The sequence below is a fragment of the Magnolia sinica genome, chromosome 8 (assembly GCF_029962835.1).
Source record: "Magnolia sinica isolate HGM2019 chromosome 8, MsV1, whole genome shotgun sequence".
Lineage (NCBI taxonomy): Eukaryota > Viridiplantae > Streptophyta > Magnoliopsida > Magnoliales > Magnoliaceae > Magnolia > Magnolia sinica.
This window is the reverse complement of record NC_080580.1, coordinates 14,732,792-14,752,774: the sequence shown is the minus strand read 5'-3', so window position 1 is coordinate 14,752,774 and position 19,983 is coordinate 14,732,792. Positions and strand designations below refer to the sequence as shown.

General features: G+C 40.2%; 1 protein-coding gene across 3 annotated transcripts in view; it reads right to left on the bottom strand.

Annotated features, from left to right (window-relative positions):
• The window catches only part of LOC131252949 (SWR1 complex subunit 2), a 34,628-nt gene extending 15,744 nt beyond the window's left edge, over window positions 1–18,884 (bottom strand). Inside the window, exons 1-9 of one of the 3 annotated variants that reach the window (XM_058253746.1) lie at window positions 18,652–18,884; window positions 10,115–10,184; window positions 5,074–5,145; window positions 4,534–4,577; window positions 4,193–4,454; window positions 2,827–2,902; window positions 2,596–2,715; window positions 2,275–2,343; window positions 828–2,186 (exon numbers count right to left, since the gene is read on the bottom strand). In XM_058253746.1, the coding sequence (XP_058109729.1) occupies window positions 2,047–2,186; window positions 2,275–2,343; window positions 2,596–2,715; window positions 2,827–2,902; window positions 4,193–4,454; window positions 4,534–4,577; window positions 5,074–5,145; window positions 10,115–10,184; window positions 18,652–18,719 (921 nt within the window). In that variant the 5' untranslated portion in view covers window positions 18,720–18,884 and the 3' untranslated portion in view covers window positions 828–2,046. Of the gene's footprint in view, window positions 1–827; window positions 2,187–2,274; window positions 2,344–2,595; window positions 2,716–2,826; window positions 2,903–4,192; window positions 4,455–4,533; window positions 4,578–5,073; window positions 5,146–10,114; window positions 10,185–18,651 lie in introns of those variants that run through there. The other 2 variants (XR_009174771.1, XM_058253745.1) reach the window with 2 other exon arrangements.
• Window positions 18,885–19,983: the final 1,099 nt, after the last annotated feature.

Here is a 19,983-nt window from a genome sequence, read left to right as displayed (position 1 = left end):
TTTACTACCCACATTTTTCTAACGCTTCTATCAACTTTTAACATTCATGCTATGACAATTGAATTAACTGCAATCATGACAGCTTGATGCTTCCCTTCAACCTGGATTGTTTTCGTAACGCATTGACCCATCAAGGTCAAATCCGAACAAGATATTTCTCACCTTCATTTTGTTATTGAAAATATAACCAAGATTAAATGTCAGAGAGAGAGAGAGAGAGAGAGAGAGAGAGAGAGAGAGAGAGAGAGAGAGAGAGAGAGACCCCCATTTCTAAGGATGTTTTCATCTTCCAGTAATGCAGGGTTTTTTTTTTCTAGAAGATTAATTTAAGTATATTTGATGGGCAAATATGCTTACCCTTGGCACCTTGCGAGACGGGTGGAGGAAATCAGGGAGCAAAACAAAACTCCCTTGATTGCTTTCTCATGCTTGTGGGTAGATTAATTTTTGCAGCAGATGATATAGTTAAAGGAAACCCCCTCAGAGAGATTCCCTTCGTCTTTTGTAATCTTTTTTTTTTTTTTGCTTTTCCTAATAAATTATTCCAATAATTGAAAAAAGAATTAAGTCAAGTTTCTTTCCTTTCTTCTTCTTCTTCTTCTTCTTCTTCTTTTTCTTCTTCTTCTTTTTTTTTTTTTTTTTTGAATCGTAAGACAATCTTTATTAAAGCAAAAGGAGAACAAAATACGGCATCAAGATATAGGGAATGAAGAGCGACTTGAGTGACCCTCTCGTCACTCCCATCTTTCGCAAGGGAATCAGCTATTTCATTTTCCTCTTGGGAATATTACAATAGACAACCCTCATATTGGCCAAAACAGAACTAATTTTGGATTTATTTTTTTAAGAGCGTATTTCCATGGGCTTGCAGCACAATGAAGAGCCTCTTGACCCTGTCATGGCTCCATCTCTCACAAGGGACTATGGAATCGGCTTATTTCATGTGCCTCCTTAGGAATATTCAAAGGAAAACCCTCCTATTGGCCAAAAGGGACCTAATTTCTTATATATACAAAAAGCATATTTCCGTAGCCCTGCAACATCAAAGTCACCCATCTGATTGCATTTCAAGAATCACCCTTTAAAACAAGATTGCAGAGATAGGGGTCAGCACAAATACATACCCCTTGTCTGCGAGCCATAATTTTCTCCTCGTTAGGCCTCACATCACTATATGGCCCCCAAAAATACCACTAGAATTTCACCTATATCATTTCTCAAAACACATCCCATACTTGAAAGACCAGGATTCCTCAGAACTCTAGTTTAGCTAGTTTATACATGCTCCACATGACTCTTATATGGATGTTTTTCGTCAGATTCTTCGATATTTAAAGCTTCTCTAAGTAGTGGTATTATCTTCTCTCTCTTTTTCTTTTTCTTTTCTTTTATTTATTTATTTATTTATTTTTGGTGCATTGATTCTAACTGGGCCAGTTCAGTTAATGTTCAGTGATCAACATCTCATCATTACAGTTTTATTGGCTGGAACTTGGTCACTTGCAGACATAAGCAGTCCATTGTGGCCTGATCGACTGTCGAGGCATAGTGCCATGGTGTGCACATTCCATACAATACAACATCTAGCTTACAGTCATTGATATAGCAGAGCTAGGTTTTTGGATCTTATTCCATGACCTTGTTTCCTGATCATAAAGTAACCCCATATTGCTTCTAATCTGGTATTTCATAAAGAACTCAGTATATCGAAATAGATTTTCCATTTTGTACGAGAGAGCATCACCACTGTAATCTGGCATTTCATAAAAGAACTAAGAAATTGAAGTACATATTCCATTTCATACAAGAGAGCACCACCAGTGTAATAAAATCTGAATTCCATATGACAGGTCTAATGACCAAATTGCCAATATGTTTACTAAAGCTGTTTAAAGGTTCTGGCTCTTTTGGTTATTGTACAAGTTGGGAACTCGTGATATCTATGCACTAGCTTGAGGGGGATCGGTTGTGCACGTGTCATGGTATAGTGGTGTAGATGGTGTCTGGTTTTAGTTGGTTTTTAGTGCTAAGGGCATTTCTGTCCTTTCACTTGATTCTATTAATACAGTTGTGATTAGCGCTTTTAGACTCTCTCACCATCTCCTCCCTATCATACATTTTTCCCTCTCCTCTTCTTCCATCTTTATTCTTCTTCATTCTTTTACATATATTATAAATCTTGAATACTGCAGTCAGTAATAAGATAAGTTTCAAATTTCAACAGTGACATAAATATTTCAAATAATCTGGGCACAGAAGTTTTCATTTACTCACATGGTACTGCCGTCGTACAGATCTCCGATTGAAATGACAACCCTTTGCTGAATTCCAGAAAGGATTTTCCTATAGGAAATGTCCAAGTTCAAGCCAAAACTGATCAATGAATCAGGAAAAGAAAAGGAGAGAGATATTATGGGATTTAAAGTTGAAAATGGAAATCAACAAGGTGTATTGAAACAGCAATGATCAACAAAAACAGTCTGAATGAACAAAAAGAACAATTAGAAATAGCGCAAGACTTTCGCATTTTTTTTTCTGCTGAGCATTTCTAAAGAAAAGCAATTCAATTATTCATTGAATACAGCAAAGACTTGCCATTTTTTGAAGAATAACATATTTGAGGACCACTGTAAACTTCTTTATGCACAACGGCTCTTTTCTTGACTTCTTCCTCCCTTGCCAATACACGCTCTAAATTTCGCAAATTCATGATTTCTGCAATATTTTGTTCCATGTCAGTGCCACTCACAAGCTACCACTATTTAGTTAATGATGCTTCCTGGAAGCTTTATATCATATATAACAAAGAATCCTGACATGCTAAACCTGTTTGGGCTGCTTCTAGAAGCATCTCTTCCTGGGTCATCCTCTTCTCCTCACCTTCCTTTCTCCTTTTTATTGGCTGATAACAGACATAATGCGGTGGGATTGACAAAAGGCATAGTATAGCTTTAGAAGTCGAATAACACTTATTCAATCATACAAAATCAAAGGAACTTGGAAAAAGCCCCAACAACATTCATTTTGCAAGGGTTGAATTTTATTGAGTTGATATCACCCAATTTAGCCAACATGGCTTTTTTGGGGTACAGAAACCCATTCAAGATTTATCCATGTCACAATTGAGAATTGAATCCTCCAAGTTGCACATGACTGGAAAAACTAACATTTCTGACTTGGTTTTTAAAAGATATGGCATCAATTAACTGTTCCACAAATTTTCTTTACTCTTTCATGCTTTTCAAGAAAGAAAAAGAGGGCTTCTCATTTTTCAATATTCCAAACCAAGACCAAGTATTGAAAAAAACAAACAAAAAAAAACAGCAGCAATGAAGAATGATCCACATGCACACATGCACCCCCGCTTCCACCCACCCACACACACTTGCATGCATGTGTGCACTCACGCTCGCACTCGCGCGCGTGTGCACACCCACTAGGAGTTTTTTGTAAGGCCAATAGGGACGATGCCAAAAGAGGGTGGAATAGAAGTATAGACAGACAATCCTCCTCTGGATGGAATCCTCAAGCTCAACTCTGACGGAATTCCTTTCTCAATCTAGTCTCGGATGAAATGAGTGAAATTATTCAGGATCATTCAGAGAGGTGACAAGGTTTTCCCAGGTCAGATTTCTAGTAGGGTGGAGGTCCATGTTCTGTTGAAAAATCATTTTCTTACACACATGAGATTAGCAGGATCTTTTCATTTGGATGAGTGGAGCTCTTCACCTCAGGCTCTTTGGAGACATCTGATAAAATTGGAGCTCTTCACTTAAGTTCCATGGATGCTAACTTCAAAAAAAAAAAAAGTTCCACGGGCAGAGAAACCTTTTACTTTTTTAAACAACTCATCCACCAAAATTATACCTTTTTGTCAAACTTGAGTTCTGAAGTGCAGAGTTCCATGGAACCTTCAAGGCACGCAGATGGTGGAACCCTCGAATTTCATGGAACTCTTGAGTTCTGACATGTATGGTTCCATCCTTTGAAACAACTCCTTGAGGAAACAACTACATCCATGATTTAAACCACCACGAGAGAATATAACTCTTCATATATTATCAAAATCAATTCAAGAGTGATTTTAGTTTGAAATAACACCTGGGCATGAGCAATTGAAGAAGTTTGAAAAGGACATTTGTGAGCATGGTTAGAGAGGAAAAAAAATAAAATCCATGGACACTGGAAGTACCTTCATTGTTGCTTGCAAAGCAGCACGTATTGCATCTCTCTCTGCTTGCCGTACAATGACTGAAGTTCTAGTAGACTTTCTCACGATTCTTTCACCCTCTAAATCATCAGGAACATCCTGATGTTCAGGTAAGTTAGACTCCTCTGTATCTAAAGGTTTTTCATCCTTGGCAACGTTTTCTAATTTTGAAAGGACCTTCTTTTTGTTTTTCTTCTTTGGTGCAGGCTTTCCAGGAAATATTAACCGCTTCTTAGTCCGTGTCCTATAGGAATCGTCAAGCTCTCATTATCTGCATAAACTTGAATTTCTCAATAATCCACTTCAGTTAGAAGAAATCAAACCTCTCATCAACATCATTTTCCTCCTCATCATCCGGCTCGGGTTCCTGATCATAACAAGAGCTACTGTGAAGTATGAAAAAATAAAGATGAAATAGAAAGTTTTCAAGTGGTTGTTTTCACAGCCCAACAAACTATACATGTGAGGCCCATCTTTTGGTGATCCAAATCATTCAAATGCCAGTTCCCATGTGGGATGGAATATACCCAAAATCTTCCCCATTGGATGAGCCAATTTAGCACCATCAAATTGTGCTGGTTATAATTCTCCATATTCATTGGATGTCACTATCACCTGATAGGTTGGATATTGGAGCATGGCCCAGCCCATGATGGGTCGGCCCACCAGTACCATTACAGGGTCAAATAAAAACAAGTCAAGCCTTTCAATCAAAGCATCACATGATACCTCAAAATTAAAACATTCAGGAAATCAACTGGCATATAGATTTCTCCTTTTGTTCCAGCAAGAAGGCCGATTCAGTACTTGAAATGTGAACTACTCATGGATGAATGAAGGGAAAAAAATGTAAAAATACTCACATCTTCATCAAAGTCGCTGTCAAACTCATCAGCAACCTCCACTTCTTCTTCGTAATTAGTATCATTCTCGTCCTGAAAAGGTATTTCCATATGCCAAAAAAGATCAAGATCAAATTCAATATTTGGTATTGCTACTGGCATGATAATGTTAAAATGAAAAGCATGAGTGATAGAAAATCACCAGTGCCCAGAGCCTATACTTCGTGTAACATGTAAACACAATACTTTATGGTACATATAGCCCAATTCTCTACTTTGTTCTCCCGACCAAATCAGAAAGTGGGTGACATGTCCATATAACCTAACAGTAAAAAATGCTACCCGGTAATAACAGTTTTAGACTACTTATGCAAAGCACTTTTAACAAACTGATATACTTTGAATTTCTCCTTTGGGCTAGTCTCTGGAAGTTACATTAATTGGTAAATATTACTCAACCTGAGATATCAGATATGCATAATGTTGTTGAAACTTGAGTCTGTACAAGTGTGCCTGTAGTTCAATGATCCAGACAGCTGGGCTGATGGGATCGACTATGAATAAATCATGCCAAAAAGTCCCCCTCATGAGAAAATCCCAACCCTTACTTGTTGCCTATAAGTTAATGGTCAAGAAAATAATGGAATTACAGTCCATATCCACCAGGTGGGGGGGAAGCCAAATGGTGGTACAAAGAACTTCAAGAAGCCACAAGATGCAAAGATCAAGCCGTAGGGCCAAGAGAGAAGCTTAAGTTACATCATCTGTGGTGCTGACCATAGGGCTAGGAAGAGCTGACAAAGGAAGGCCCTAAACTCAGTCCATGCCTGTAATAGGGCAAGGAGCCAAGGATGGGAGCGATCAGGATCTAAATGCATTAAGAAGGCATGTAATTAAGGAGGCCAAACCAATCACAAGGGAGTTGATGTACGTGGACACACACATTAATGGAAAGATGACACATGTCATGGTAGACATGGGGTGACTCATAACTTTGTCTCATGCAAGGAGGCAAAGAAGTTGAGTCTGCAGTTAGTGAGGGACCCTAAGAGGATGAAGTCGGTCAATTCAAAAGCCAATAACATTCAATTGCATGGCCAAAGACATGGTGCTACAAATTGGTGGGTAGATTGGCAAGGCAAGTCTCTCCATCGTTCCACTGAACGACCACGAAGTTATCTTGGGCTGATTTCCTAAATGCAGCAAAGGCAAATCCAAATTTCCAATGCCTTTCCTCATAGTGGTTGACATCATAGATGAGCGACTTCCATGCATGGTCCACATGGTGCGCATGGGAAAGGCCAAGGTTGAGAACATCTCAAACTTGCAGCTCGAATGGGTCTCAAGAAGGGAAGACCACTTATGTAGCAGCCTTGGTCAAGGATAAGGAACGAGTGGCAGGGGAACCATACCCTAGGAAATAATCAAGGTACTTGCAGAGTTCAATGGCATTATGCCAAAGCCAGAACTCCTTGGAACATTCAACATGGTGGAGCTTGGCATGACAAACCAGGGAACCAATGCACTAAGCCAAAAGCAGGGTTGGCTACATTCAAGCTAGAGGAGGTGGCTGCGGTAAGCCAACTGAAGGCCCGACCACATCAGGGAATGGTTGGAGTATGACCCAATGGCAAAGAGCCTCATGGCATTCATCCATCAAGGACAGTTTAAGAGATTTTCACTGAGGGGTCGTCCATTGGTCACAAAGGGAGATAGGCTATATATGCCACAGTGGGGTAACCTAAAGAGCGAGCTACTCAGTGAGTGCCATGATACAGTTGATGGGAGTATCAACCTGGCCAACATCAATTATTAGCCCTACTCAAAGCAAGTTATTATTGGCTAGTGTGTAAGGATATGTGTTGACATGTCGTGTATGTCAGCAAGGCAAGGTGGAGCACAATCAAGGAAATCTGTTTGAGCGACTCCCAACAGCAAAAAGGCCTTGGATAAACATCTATATGGATTTTCATCTCGACGTTGCCCAAGGTGGTTGAAATTGGTTTTTTATGTTGGTTGCAGCCTATTCTCCAAGTATGTGACATTCATCGCAGTGCCAATGGACTTTCAGGCAAACAAGGGCATGTGACTACTCGTGAAGAATATCATAAAGTATTAGGGTATACCTAAACCAGTGTTTTAAATAGCGGTAGCGTGTTGCGTAGCGTTCAACCCTCCGTAGCGTGTAGCGTAAGCTACACAATACTTCTATTTTTTAATATATATATATATATATGATAAATATTATATAGTGGGCCCACCATAGAAAATAATGCAAATCCACCCCTTCACGCACCTCAATGGGCCCCACGTGGGCCACACCATAGAAAATAATGCGCATCCCACCCCTTCACGCACCTCAGTGGGCCCCATGTGTGCCACACCATAGAAAATAACGCACATCCCACCCCTTCACGCACCTCAACGGGGCCCACATGGGCCATACCATAGAAAAAAAAAAAGAAAAAAGTATAAAGAACACCAAACTGACAGTAACTAGCATTTTAAAAGGGAAAAAAATGAGGAAAAAATTGAAAATACCAAGTTATTTTCATTGTACATTGAAAAAATTCAAAACAAAAGGAGCATACCTATTTTTGTCTCAAGATGAGATTGAATCGCTGAAAACTGTAAATATTGAAACTACACAGTGATCGGTTTGCCTCTAGAAGTAGTTTTTCCAACTCACGATTGAAAAGTGGGGAGACGAGCAACGTCAGCAGCGTCGATTTGCACCTGACAGCTGACTTTCGACCACAGCATTGAAGGGTGGGGAGAGAAGCAACGTCGGCAGCGTCGGATTGGCCCTGTGAGAAGATTTTGGGTCTCCAAATGGAAGGGTGGGGAGGGCAGTTGCGTCGGCTGCTGCGGTTTGGGGGTGAAAGCCCTTTAGAATTAGGTTTTTTGTTTTTTAACTTAAGTTTAGCTTGTGGTGTAAGTTCACCACTGTTTCCTGCACTGAAAAAAAAAAAAAAAACCAAACAGGTAGCATACGCTACCTGCGCTACACGCTACATATCCGTAGTGTATGCTACGACCCTTGTAGCGCACGCTACAGGGGAAAAACGCTATTTCGAATGCTACGTAGTGAAATCGCTACGCTACGCTACGAACGCTATTTGATACACTGACCTGAACAGATTGTGTGAAATAAGGGCCCCATATTCAAAGATTGTGTGAAATAAGGGCCCCATATTCAAGCAGCTAGTTTGGATGGAGGTGTTTAAGTTGTTACGCCATAGTTGCACTTCTTCACGAGCTTCCAAGCTTGAACAAATGGAAAGACCAAGAGAATCACTACCCTGCTAGAGTACTTGTGTCATTTTATTATATATAAAAAATGTCATGAGGTTCAAGAATGTCATGAATCATTGGGGTTTACTTGAACACATCACGAGCAATAGGTACAGCAGGCTCACTGGACGATTTTAGATGGAAGTGTTCAAGGTGTTCAGGCACAATTGCACTTTTCCACGAGCTTCCACTAATAAAAATAGTAAGAGCAAGAGGGTCAGTGCCCTACTAGAGTACTTGCTATATGCAACCAAATGGACTAGTTCCAACTTCTATATGTGGCATAATTCTACTATAGCTTACAGTGAAGTGATGCATCTGACAAGCTCCTTTGAGCAGCAACATGGAAACAACCACTAACCCCACAGTGGAAATGAGCTACGTGGGGAAGAGCCCGGCACAAATTGGTAAGAGAGGACCAATATCGCCAAGATGTACTTAGAGAAGGCCGTTAAGCAAATGAAGAAGTAGAAGGATGTGAAAAGGCGACCTTGAGTACAAAGAGGGGTAAGGGGACAAGTAAAGTTACTAGCCCACCAATTGACAGTGTTTTGCAATGCAAACAAGGGGTTAGTACAGCACTACGAGGGACCTTTCCCCATAACAAGAAAAGTAGGCGGGGTGTCCTACCAACTTTAGCTGCCCACTTGGCTGAAGATCTAGTCCATGTCGGTTGCTTGAAGTCATATCATGAGGACATGGTCAGCAAATTCAGCAAGAAGCTTGCTAAAGCTACTGCTGGTAACAATGCTAACTTCCTTTCATAAGTAGGTAGCTTCTCCCACACAACAAGTAGGCGGGCTTCCCAACATATAAAGAGCACTTGATAAAGTGGAGGGAATTGCCTAAGCATGAGGCCAACAAGAAGCATTCTGGCATACATAAGCAATCTGAAGACCATATACAAAGGTTTATATAAGCACGATGAGGGTGTTGATGCAATTGGGGCCGGGGGCGGGGGGGGGGGCGCGGCGCTTAAACATGGACTAAATTTTTCTGTGCTACATGAACACATGTAGTGAGGCTTGTCCGTAGTACAAGGGTGTAGAAAGATCTAGGGTAGGTTAGACACTTCTAGCAGTTTGATCTCTAGACAATTCAGAGTTCATTAAGTTTTGTACCAAGAATGTGTAGAATGGTCTAGATAGTCCAAAGGGTACCTTCACCATTGGATGAATGCGAAGTGGCATAACCTAGGCCATTGATTTACCATACCCATAACTCTTGGGTCTAAATATAGGTGAGCTCTTCTCATTTGGGAGTCACGCCAAACTGTCAAAATCTTGTATTTTGGCAGCACAAGTTATTTCCCACTCTTATGTTCTCAACATCATGGCCGAGCTCTTGTGCAAAGCAGTTGGTTGTGCAGCCAGGTGTCGGCTGACTTGCTAAGTGTTAGACATTGTGCAAGAGCCACATGGTCAAGGAGGCTAAGAAATTAGCAAGTCCGTGACAACCAGCATACACTTAACATGATTAACATGATACCTTTGCCACCTCTAAATGGACAAGAACTTCTGGATGAGTTACAAAGCACTCGTGATATTTTCTATATACAGAACAAAACAATTCATAATGGATTCTTTTGCTAATAAAAATGCTGCTACAGAAGAAATTCAGATACAGAGGCATCTTTGCAACCAATAGGCAAAAGCAAATGACTTTTTAAGACGGAAAGCAAAATCCAGAAAGAGACCCTATTAAACAGACTATATAATGGATGATGAAAATTTAGGGTGCAGAATAATGATATATTCATGCATAGTACCTCCTTGAGAGCATCTTGGTTCCAAAACACTTCATCCTCTTCAACCTCCTCATCAAGCAACTTTGTCATCCTAATGAACATAAAGTATGAGTCAATAATGTTGACGAGTCCATTTCCTAAAGCAGCCCAACTTTGCAGCAATCCTTGTGAACTTCAATTAAAAAAGAATAGAGTGACATTATGAAACCTGGACAATATGACTAGCATGAGAGTGTTATAAAACACATGGTAGCAAAAATGAAGAGAACATTAATATTCATGGAATTAGGATTAGTAATATTCTATGTTACCCACTTGTGGAACCCGTCATAATGTCTGGGTAATATAGCATGAGGCAGCATCATCCACGAGATTCTGCCTCGTGGTTTGAATTGCTCATCTTCCCACCTTTTGAAAAGGTCCTCCACACATCTAGGCATCACCCTGTACATCTCAAAGAGATCAAGGAAAGAATACCAAATGTTGTGGGCTATCTCACAATGGAGAAAGAGATGATCTTTTTTACTGTCTTTTTCTACTCTTGGAGGCACAAGTAAACCCAACACTCCGACTCAGCCCAACGATATAGGCAGATATTTCAGGTACAATCCCTATGGCAGAGATCCCCACTCAACAAAGTATTTGGTGACGGTAATGGCCAGTGTAACAGACGGCCATGTGACCATTATGATATGGGCCATAGCAGCCGTTACAACCCTATAACAGGTTGAACTTTTTTTAAAAGGAAAAAATGTATAAGGATATTTGAAAATTTCAGTAAAATATGAGGATTCGAAATATGTATTCTTTTCTAGTTTTGAACATCTATTTGATGGTGTAACAGCCCATTGTTTAGTAAGAATGTTGTCCCGGGTTGCTTGATACTAATAACCTGAGACTGACTCTAAAACAGTAAAACTCCCATATTTAAGCTTCTAAATATTGAGACTAATTTCAAAGTTTTTAGGAGTATTTGATGAAATGATCATCACATACACTCTAATTTTGAAATTTGAGTGTAGGTAGTTTGATTTTGGGAAATTTTGAAAATTTCCCAATTTCTCCCAAATTGCTTGCAATGTTGCACTCCAAACATGAAATCAAGCATGTATGAAGGCTGATCTATTGATTTGCTAAGTCCATGTCAATTTTTGGAAAATAAAAATCATTTTTTACTAAAAAATTATTTTTTAAAAAAAAATTTCCCTTCAACCAGCTGTCAATTGAGACTAATTTCAAAGTATTTAAGAGTGTTTGGTGAAATGATCATCACATACACTCTAAATGTTATGCATTCAATTTGAATATAGTAGCATTAGTTCAGTCAAACAGCGAATAGCTTAGGACCCTATACGAAGGAAACCTATTATGTTCACTTCTTTTTTGAGATGTTATGATTTAAAAGCACGTACTAAGGTCTTTTTTAACAATCCCTAAGGTTCCATTGAAAAATTCAACCATTTTCCCAATGTTTTCCCATGTTTCCCGAAAAGTGCGATAAATTACCCGATACAAATGATATGTCCCATGCGATAACTGATACGTATTTGTATCCCAATGATGCGATATGTAACGTGATACCGATATTTCGAACATTGATTTAAACTTAGTTTCTAAACTTCCTTCATATTTGTCATGAATATAGACGTGGAAAAAGCGAGAAAAGTTTCAAAAAAAATAAATTGAAAATGGACCCTTTATGGTCATATCGGCTTATAACAACGTATCGTAACAGTGCCAAAACGGGCCTACAAGACCCTTCTTTCATGATGGACTGATTCACCCATGTATCGCATAACAGGGGTAACCATTTCCTTTACGTAACGGCCTTTACAGCCGTAACATAACCATTTTTAATACCATGTCACTCAACAAAGGAGCTCATATGCATTTATCAGGCTCGGTCACTAATAGAAACACAACCGCGAGCACTACGACCAATTCTTCAACCGTCTGAATTTCCTAATCCCATAAGTTCCTTCTAAACTCCGGTTCCACAATATCTTGCCAGAAGTTTTTTCAGTCCTATATGAAATAAGTTGCCACTATGGGACCAATTCAAACCGAGTTGGAGCAACACGTAATTTTTTTTTCTTTTTTTTGAAAACTCACTGATTATATTAATAGAAAAAGAAAAAACAAAGTAGAGGATAGGAGGCTGAACCGCCGAGGGAGCGACTCAGCCCACTATACACCTAGGAAAAGCAAATCACAACCCTTTAATTTATCAACATTAATCGCCCACTCAACTACTAAAAGCCACGGAATCCGGCGAATTTGAAGTCCCCTTGAAGCCACGTAATTTTTATTTTATTTTTTCTTTTAGTTGTAGTGTTTTAAATAGCTATGTTGTGTAGCATGTAGCTTACACTACGTAGCGTAGCTTATCCTTTACGCTACATAGCTCATGAAAATAGCTTAAGTTGAGTGTAGCCTACGCTACATGATAATTTGCATATGTTATATACAACATAAACTATGCTACATGTGACATAACTCACATTACAAATTAATTTTCACTACAACATTAAAAACAATTAATGTTTTCCATTTGTTACATTTTTCTATTTTCAATAAAAATTACTCAGTCTTTTCAATGCTTTTAGTAAAATAATATAAGTAACAGTATAAAATCAGTTTTGTTGCTATTTCGTTACGTTTATGCTTAATCATTGCCCTTTTCTATTACTTTAGGTTGCATTTGGTTGCACCAAATATCATGAAAGTTTGTTAAATTTCATTATCAACCAGTCTAATTTGGTGCAAAATATTATGAATTGGTGTAACCAAGCGCAATCATTGTTAAAATTTTAGTAGTGTGTAGCTTACGCTACACGCTATGTAGCTTACGCCCCACGCTTCACTTCAAAGGAGTGAATGCCACACCATATGCTATTCGTTATTTAAAACACTGAGTTGTACTAGCTCCGGTCCCTTGGCAAGTTGCACTCTAAACCTGCTGCTACAATCCATGGTGGGAAGGTTTTCTTTTTAAATGTTTTAGCCATTCCTCTTTACGTTGCCTTTTAGCCTTCAAGCTTCATTTCTAATAAATATTTCTTATCAGTCGACAAGATTTATTTTAGAGTTTTTCCATATTTTTTGAAAACAATCATATAGGCTGATGCAGGACAATTGATCACTTGCTCTAAAAGTTCGAACTGATAGAGAGTAGCGAATCAATCCCTTTATCTCATACCCCAGGCCCCACATCGCATGGGTTAGGACCTCGGCCAAACCCCCTCATGGGCCCCACTTCACATGGGTTCCGCTTCACACAGGCCACCCACCCTTAGTATGTCCCCGCATCCCAAAGGCTACCCCACTCCAGCCCGGTGTAAAAATGACCCTGCATTATAGGCCTTATGATCTTGAGATTTACCATTTACAATCTCAGCCTCCATACAATGTTACTATAAGATGCAACTTTCAAGACATTGCCTGACACTATCTTCTTATTGATAAATGAAGAATTATATGATCCTCGCCCTGAGGATGGGCACAGCATGTTTGGGTTTTTGGCTTTTTTTTCTTAAATAAAGGTCTTACAATCTCAACCTCCTTACAACTATACCATAAGATAAAATTTTCAAGACATCGCTTGACACTATCTTCTTATCAATAAATGGAGAATTGTATGATCCTCGACCCAAGGATAGGCAAAGTATGCTCGGGTTTTCAATTTTCAAGTGGGCCCATGGTTCAATCATCCAAATCATTGGTCATTTGGAGCCCACAATTCATGGACCATGCCTTAAGAGACTCCCACAATGGAAGAAGCTAGACATCGATATTAGGCTTTCTTTTTCAGTTGAATGCAGGTTGTTGGTGTATTTCTCTTCTTTAACATCTACTTGCAGGCCATCAATTGAAAGCCTAAGGTCATCCTATCAAAGAGATTTTTGGGGCATGGTCTATGCATGTTGAAGCCCAACACACCAATGGTTTGGATGAATGAGCAATGGGCCCTACTTGCACAAACTGCAAAAGCAAACTATAGTGAGAACATCCATGATTTGGGATCATATAATCCCTCTCAGTCAATGCTTCTTTGGTCATCATAAAACCTCTCAGTCAATGCTTTCTATGGTCATCATATAACCTCTCAGTCAATGCTTTCTATGGTCCAACATGAAATCAAACTTTCTTTTTTTTTTGAAAGGTTACGGATCTTACTGAGAAACCCCCCACGCAAAAGTGAGGCGAGGAAAGAATACAACCCAAAAAGTAAAGACAAAGCAAGGATAAAGATTGATGGCTTTCGCCACCTCTACATTAGAAGCCAATCCTCACACATCAAATTTAGCCTTCCTGACAGCCTCCTCCATGAAGGCATTCCTATTTTGGAAGCACCGACTTTTCCTTTTCCTCCCAAATAGCACAAAGCACAACCATAATGACAAGCCACCATACTGCTTGACCTCCTTTGCTAGACGCTACCCCATGTCAAACGGATAGAAGATCTTCCACCCACTTCAACATCCCCCACACCACATCAAGCATTTCAAAAAAGCAATCAAACGACTTTTGAGCAAAGGAGCAATAAATGAAGAAATGATCAACAGATTCCACATCACTTGTGCACGTGATACAAACATTGAGGAGAATCATATATCTCTTTCGAAGGTTATCAATTATTAACACTCTTTTCCTCCCTACCAACCACACGAAAGTTAAGACTCTCAGGGGAGCTCCATAAAATCAAGGATGAAAAGGATGGCAGGAACCTAGAAGACAAGGCAAAACTTGAAAAAGGATTGGACTGAAAAGCACCCCGAGTTGTGAATAGCCAAACATCACCCCCACAAAACCGTTAAGCAACGGAACTTGAGATGATCCAAAAGTCTCGTCAATTCCTCAACTTCCTCATCATCCATATTCCTACAACACGAGGGTGACCACACCACTGAACCACCAAAGATGGAGTAGCAATGGTCAATTGTAACATTTCTGTCACTCACAAGCCGAGCCACTCTAGGAAAGAGCTCATGCAACCACCTCTCCCCAAACCACAACTCTATCGAGAATCAGATATAGCCACCATCACCCAGCTAGCTGGAGACTCCTTGATTGAACTTAGAAGATATCGAGTCCATAGCTTTCCAACGACTAGAAGACCAGGAAAGCAAGGATCTCGTAACTCCCCATCAGCCATGAGAGTTGCCATATTTGCACGCAATTAGCTCCCTCGACAACCTACCTTCCTTAGTTCCAAACCTCCACAACCAATTACCAAGCAAAGCCATATTCTTAAATTCCAAGCTCCTTATGTCCGCTCCTTCCTCAACTTTCGGCTTGTAGACTCTTCTCACTCTAAAAGGTGAAATTTTTCCTTATCCTCAGCCCCCCTCCACAAAAAATCTCTCCTAAGCGTTTCTAATTAAACCAAGACTGATTTCAGGCATTTAAAAAGGGACGTAAAGTACAACAACATATAGAAATTGTCGCTTTAATGAAGGTCAAGTAACCGCCTAAAGATAAGTACCACCGCTTCCAACTTGACAGCTTTATTCCAAAATCAAACTATATTTTTTTTTAAGATGAACAAAAAATTTATTAGGCAAAGATAGAGAAAAGATTGAAAGAAACAAGGAAAAAAAAAAAAACCAACAAACCAAGAAAAAAAAATCCCAAATAAATACAAAAGCCAGCCCTAAGGCTGGAAATAAACCCCACAAAAGAACAACCCTAGAAAAGGGCCCAAAGAATCATGGGGCCCAGTCCCTGAAATACATTAGCAATATGCTGAAAACCCCCATGATAGAACCCCATCTATTTCTAAAACAACGGCCATTTCTTTCCATCCAAATAGCCTAGAGAGTAGTTGGAAGAAGAACCCTCCATTTTGTCCTGCCCAAATTCCCACCCAAATGATCTGAAGAGGAGATCGACGGAGGAGGGCATCACCCAAGACACTTCAGCAAATCTAAAGATACGTAACTAGATCTCAAAGAAGAATGGACATGGAATAAAGAGATGCACTATAAACTTTGCATCTTGAAGGCACAACAAGCATATATTGGTTAAAGGCAAACCCCTTTTTCTAAGATTGTCCACCGCCAAAACTCCGTCCCTTCCAACCAGCCACAAGAAGGCAACAACTTTTTGGGGGACTCCATACTTCCAGGCCAAAATCGTACTATATTACTAGCCAAACCAGTAAAGAATGAGGAATCACATGATGGTTTGGCTTGAGCTAGCAGCAAGCTAACATTCCGTACAGGTGGGGCCCGGCTTTGACTAACCCACCTCTCGAACCTTCATTTGGTAGGCACCACCATGGATGTGTGACAGCCAAAATATCTCCTCAATAAAATAGCGACCAACTAGCAAACTCTCATCTCACCAGATACATGCTTCACTCCTAACCGTCCATTTCAACACAATAGCAGGATGAATTTGTTGTCCGACAGTCCGATTTTTGTCATCTCAGCTCCAATTCATGGTTGATCCAACCAGATGAACGGCCTAGATTACTTTGCAGCAGGTCCGACCTATACCATCCAAAACTAAGGACGCCAGCAATGCTCATCGCTCCCTCGCAAAGAGGCATCGTAAAGGTCCTAGAACTCATTAAGCAACTCAGAACTCGGCCAGGTCAACTCAGTCTACAAAGTCCAAGAATCATTGTGACAAATAACGCTGAGATTTTGAAAATCCCATGATATTTTGCTGGAAATTCATCAAATAATATTATCGCAAGATTTTCAAAACCTCGACGGATTTTAAATTCCGCCCATATTATCGCTCTTTTAGCGAAATAAATATTTAGAAGTTGAAATTAATTCATTTTCAAACAGAGTTTAAAATTTAAAGCTATTTGTTAATTTATAATAATATTTTTTGAAGGGTTTTGCAACATCCCCAAGTCTTTTTAGTGATACGTGAGACATCAAATTGTCAATTTGAACCATTCACTCTTTCACACAACTAGGGAAAAGCCTTAAAGCCATGGTGCAAAAATCATGCCTATTGGATGATCATAAGCATCCGATCACTGGCATGGAAAATGGAGAGTCAATACGAGTAGAAAACCAGAATAGGAACAATCATCATGTCGAACCATCTATCTAATATATCCCACTTTGTATTGCTTACAATTCCAAGGTAGCATTTTGATTCCGATGACTTTAGCCGTGTGATCTACAGCTAGTAAAAGATAGACCATTGTAACAAATTGGCCTAATTCGTAGGGTTAGGATCATCCAATCGGCGTGATTCTTGCAGCATGTCTTGTTAAGAACCTAAACAATATGCTAAAAGCCTCAGGATTTGATGGAACATGTCAAGCTAGGCTCTTTAAACAATTGGGATCGTAACATTCCACCATGCTCCGCAACTGACGTCCACAGCGGCCCACTTTATGGCGGCACTCGCTTTGGCATCTATTCTAGGTAGCCCTTTCTAGTGCATGGCGGTTGCACTCTAGTTATCCAGGTAACCCTTTCCACTTGGTGGCTGCACTCTGGTTGCTCATGTAGCTCTTTTCATGCTGCAGCGGCTTTCACTCTGGTTTAGGTTGTCCTTTCCACAGGTCGCCCCTTCCGTGACTCAAACACAGGATGTGTTGGCTTTGATATTAATTGTTAAGAACCTAACCAATACGCCAAAAGCCCCAAGACTGATGGAAGGTATCAAGCTATACGCTTTAAACAATTGGGATTGTAACATTCCACCACGCTCCGCAGCTGACGTCCACGGCGGCCCACTCTGTGGCGGCACTCACTCTGGCCTCCATTCTAGGTAGCTATTTCCAAGGCACGGCAGCTGCACTCTAGTTATTCAGGTAGCCCTTTCCACTTGGCAGTTACACTCTAGTTGCTCATGTAGCCCATTCCATGCAGTGGCAGCTTTCACTCTGGTCCAAGTTGCCCTTTCCACTGGTCGCCCCTTCCGTGACTCAAACACAGGATATGGTGTTGGCTCTGATACCAATTGTTAAGAACCTAACCAATACGCCAAGGGCCCGTTTGGATACCACCAAATAAGTTACTTTTTCTACTTACAGCAGTAGATAAGTAAGTTTGGTTTATGATCAATTATAAGTAGCTTTTTTATTTAAAGTTACTAAATCACTTCAGTTTGGTAAGTAGAAATCAAGATAAGCTACTTAAGGCATAAGTAGCTTATCTCAAGTAACTTACTATCCAAACTTCCCCCAAAAGCCCCAGAACTGATGGAACGCGTCAAGCTAGGCTCTTTAAACAATTGGGATCGTAATATATCTTGCTCCCAATGGCACTATAGAATGAACGATCCTGATTGACGATTGGGTGTTTCCCGTGTCACTATAAAGATTCCGGATATTATGGTGAGAACATGTCAGTGTCTGAAAATCTCCCGAGATATTCCCAAACCGAGAGATTGCCGAGGATGAGATTTGTCGCAATACCAAGAGCTCGTAACTCGGCTGTGTCGACTCAGTGTTTGAATCGGCAGTCCATTTCCTTTCCTCAATCCTTTCACGAGATTAGGGTTTTGTGTTCTTATTTTGAAGAGACGAAAGCAACGATAGAGATAGAGAAAGAGAAGGGCAAAAGCGTAAATAACAAGAATACCTCTTGCCCCTGGTGATTCGAGAAGAACGATTTAGAAACATCGAGACTTCCTCTTTCGTAGAAGCCATGATTTCTTCTTCTTCTTCTTCCTCTGCTACTGCTGCTGTTTCTGCGTTTTCTCTGGGAATGAGGAAGGGCTGATGAGGAGTTACTTGATGCTCTGGCAGATTATGATACTTGATACGCAGGCACTCAGAGAATCTCCACGTCGCATGGTTTAATCAAATCGAACTGTCCAACTTGTGGGATCCACCGTAGATAGGTCATCATCCAAAAATCAGACTCTTCGAGTGATGTTAACCTCTCATAATGGCAGACACTTGTTTGCTGAATTTGGACCGTTGAATGTTTTTCATCTCAAACGTCCAATCAATGTCCACCAATCGACAATTAATTTTGGTCTGTGATAACTATAATGTGAGGATCGCCAATTGGACGGTTAAATTTGAGCTTCTTGGAATCCACATGTGCAATTTATAGTGCCTGCGTATCGATCATAAGGGTCTGCCAGAGTAGGAAGTTTTAGATTTCTGTGATAGTTCACCACCATTTTTTAAAATGGTCTAGACTCATCCTCCTCATATTTAGTACTCGTGTAGGGCCATCTAGACCATTGAAACTGTGGAACACATTGAGGATGGCCCATATACTTAAAATCGTACCATAAAACATTCATTACCGCTCAATCAATGGCTGTCAAATGCATGGTTAAAGCAAAATTAGAAAGTGGGGAAAAAAATCAGATGATTACCATCATCGTCATCTTCTGTGTAATTTTTTAGTCATGCTCCATCCACCGTAAGGTCAGCGATGGGAAGATGAGAATACAAGTAGGCCATGTGCACGGTCAAAGAACCATTGCCATTTCTTAAATGGTGGTGAATTATCGCATGGGTGTGACGCTTAGCACGTGAGAGCTCGAAGAAACGGATTCTTTCGAATCCATGCCGCCGCTGGACGCGGATTTGCTGCGAAAGCCTTTGCAGGAAGTTCCTGCGCAAGGGAAACGGATTGGCTACTCCCCCTGACACCAGCCCCGGAGCTGGTGGTCGGTGCTCTATGGGCCCCACCATGATGTAGGTATTTCATCCATTCCGTTCATCCATTTTTAAATATCATTTTAAGTTTTTCTTCCAAAAACGAGAGGGATATAACCTCAGGTGGACCACACCACAGGAAAACAATAGTGATTGGATATCCATCATTTAAGTCCTCCCAAGGCCCACTGTACTGTTTATTTGACATCCAATCTGTTGATTAGTTCATAAAGACCTAGATGAAGGGAAAAAACAAAGATCAACTTGATCCAATACTTTTATGGCCCCAAAAAGT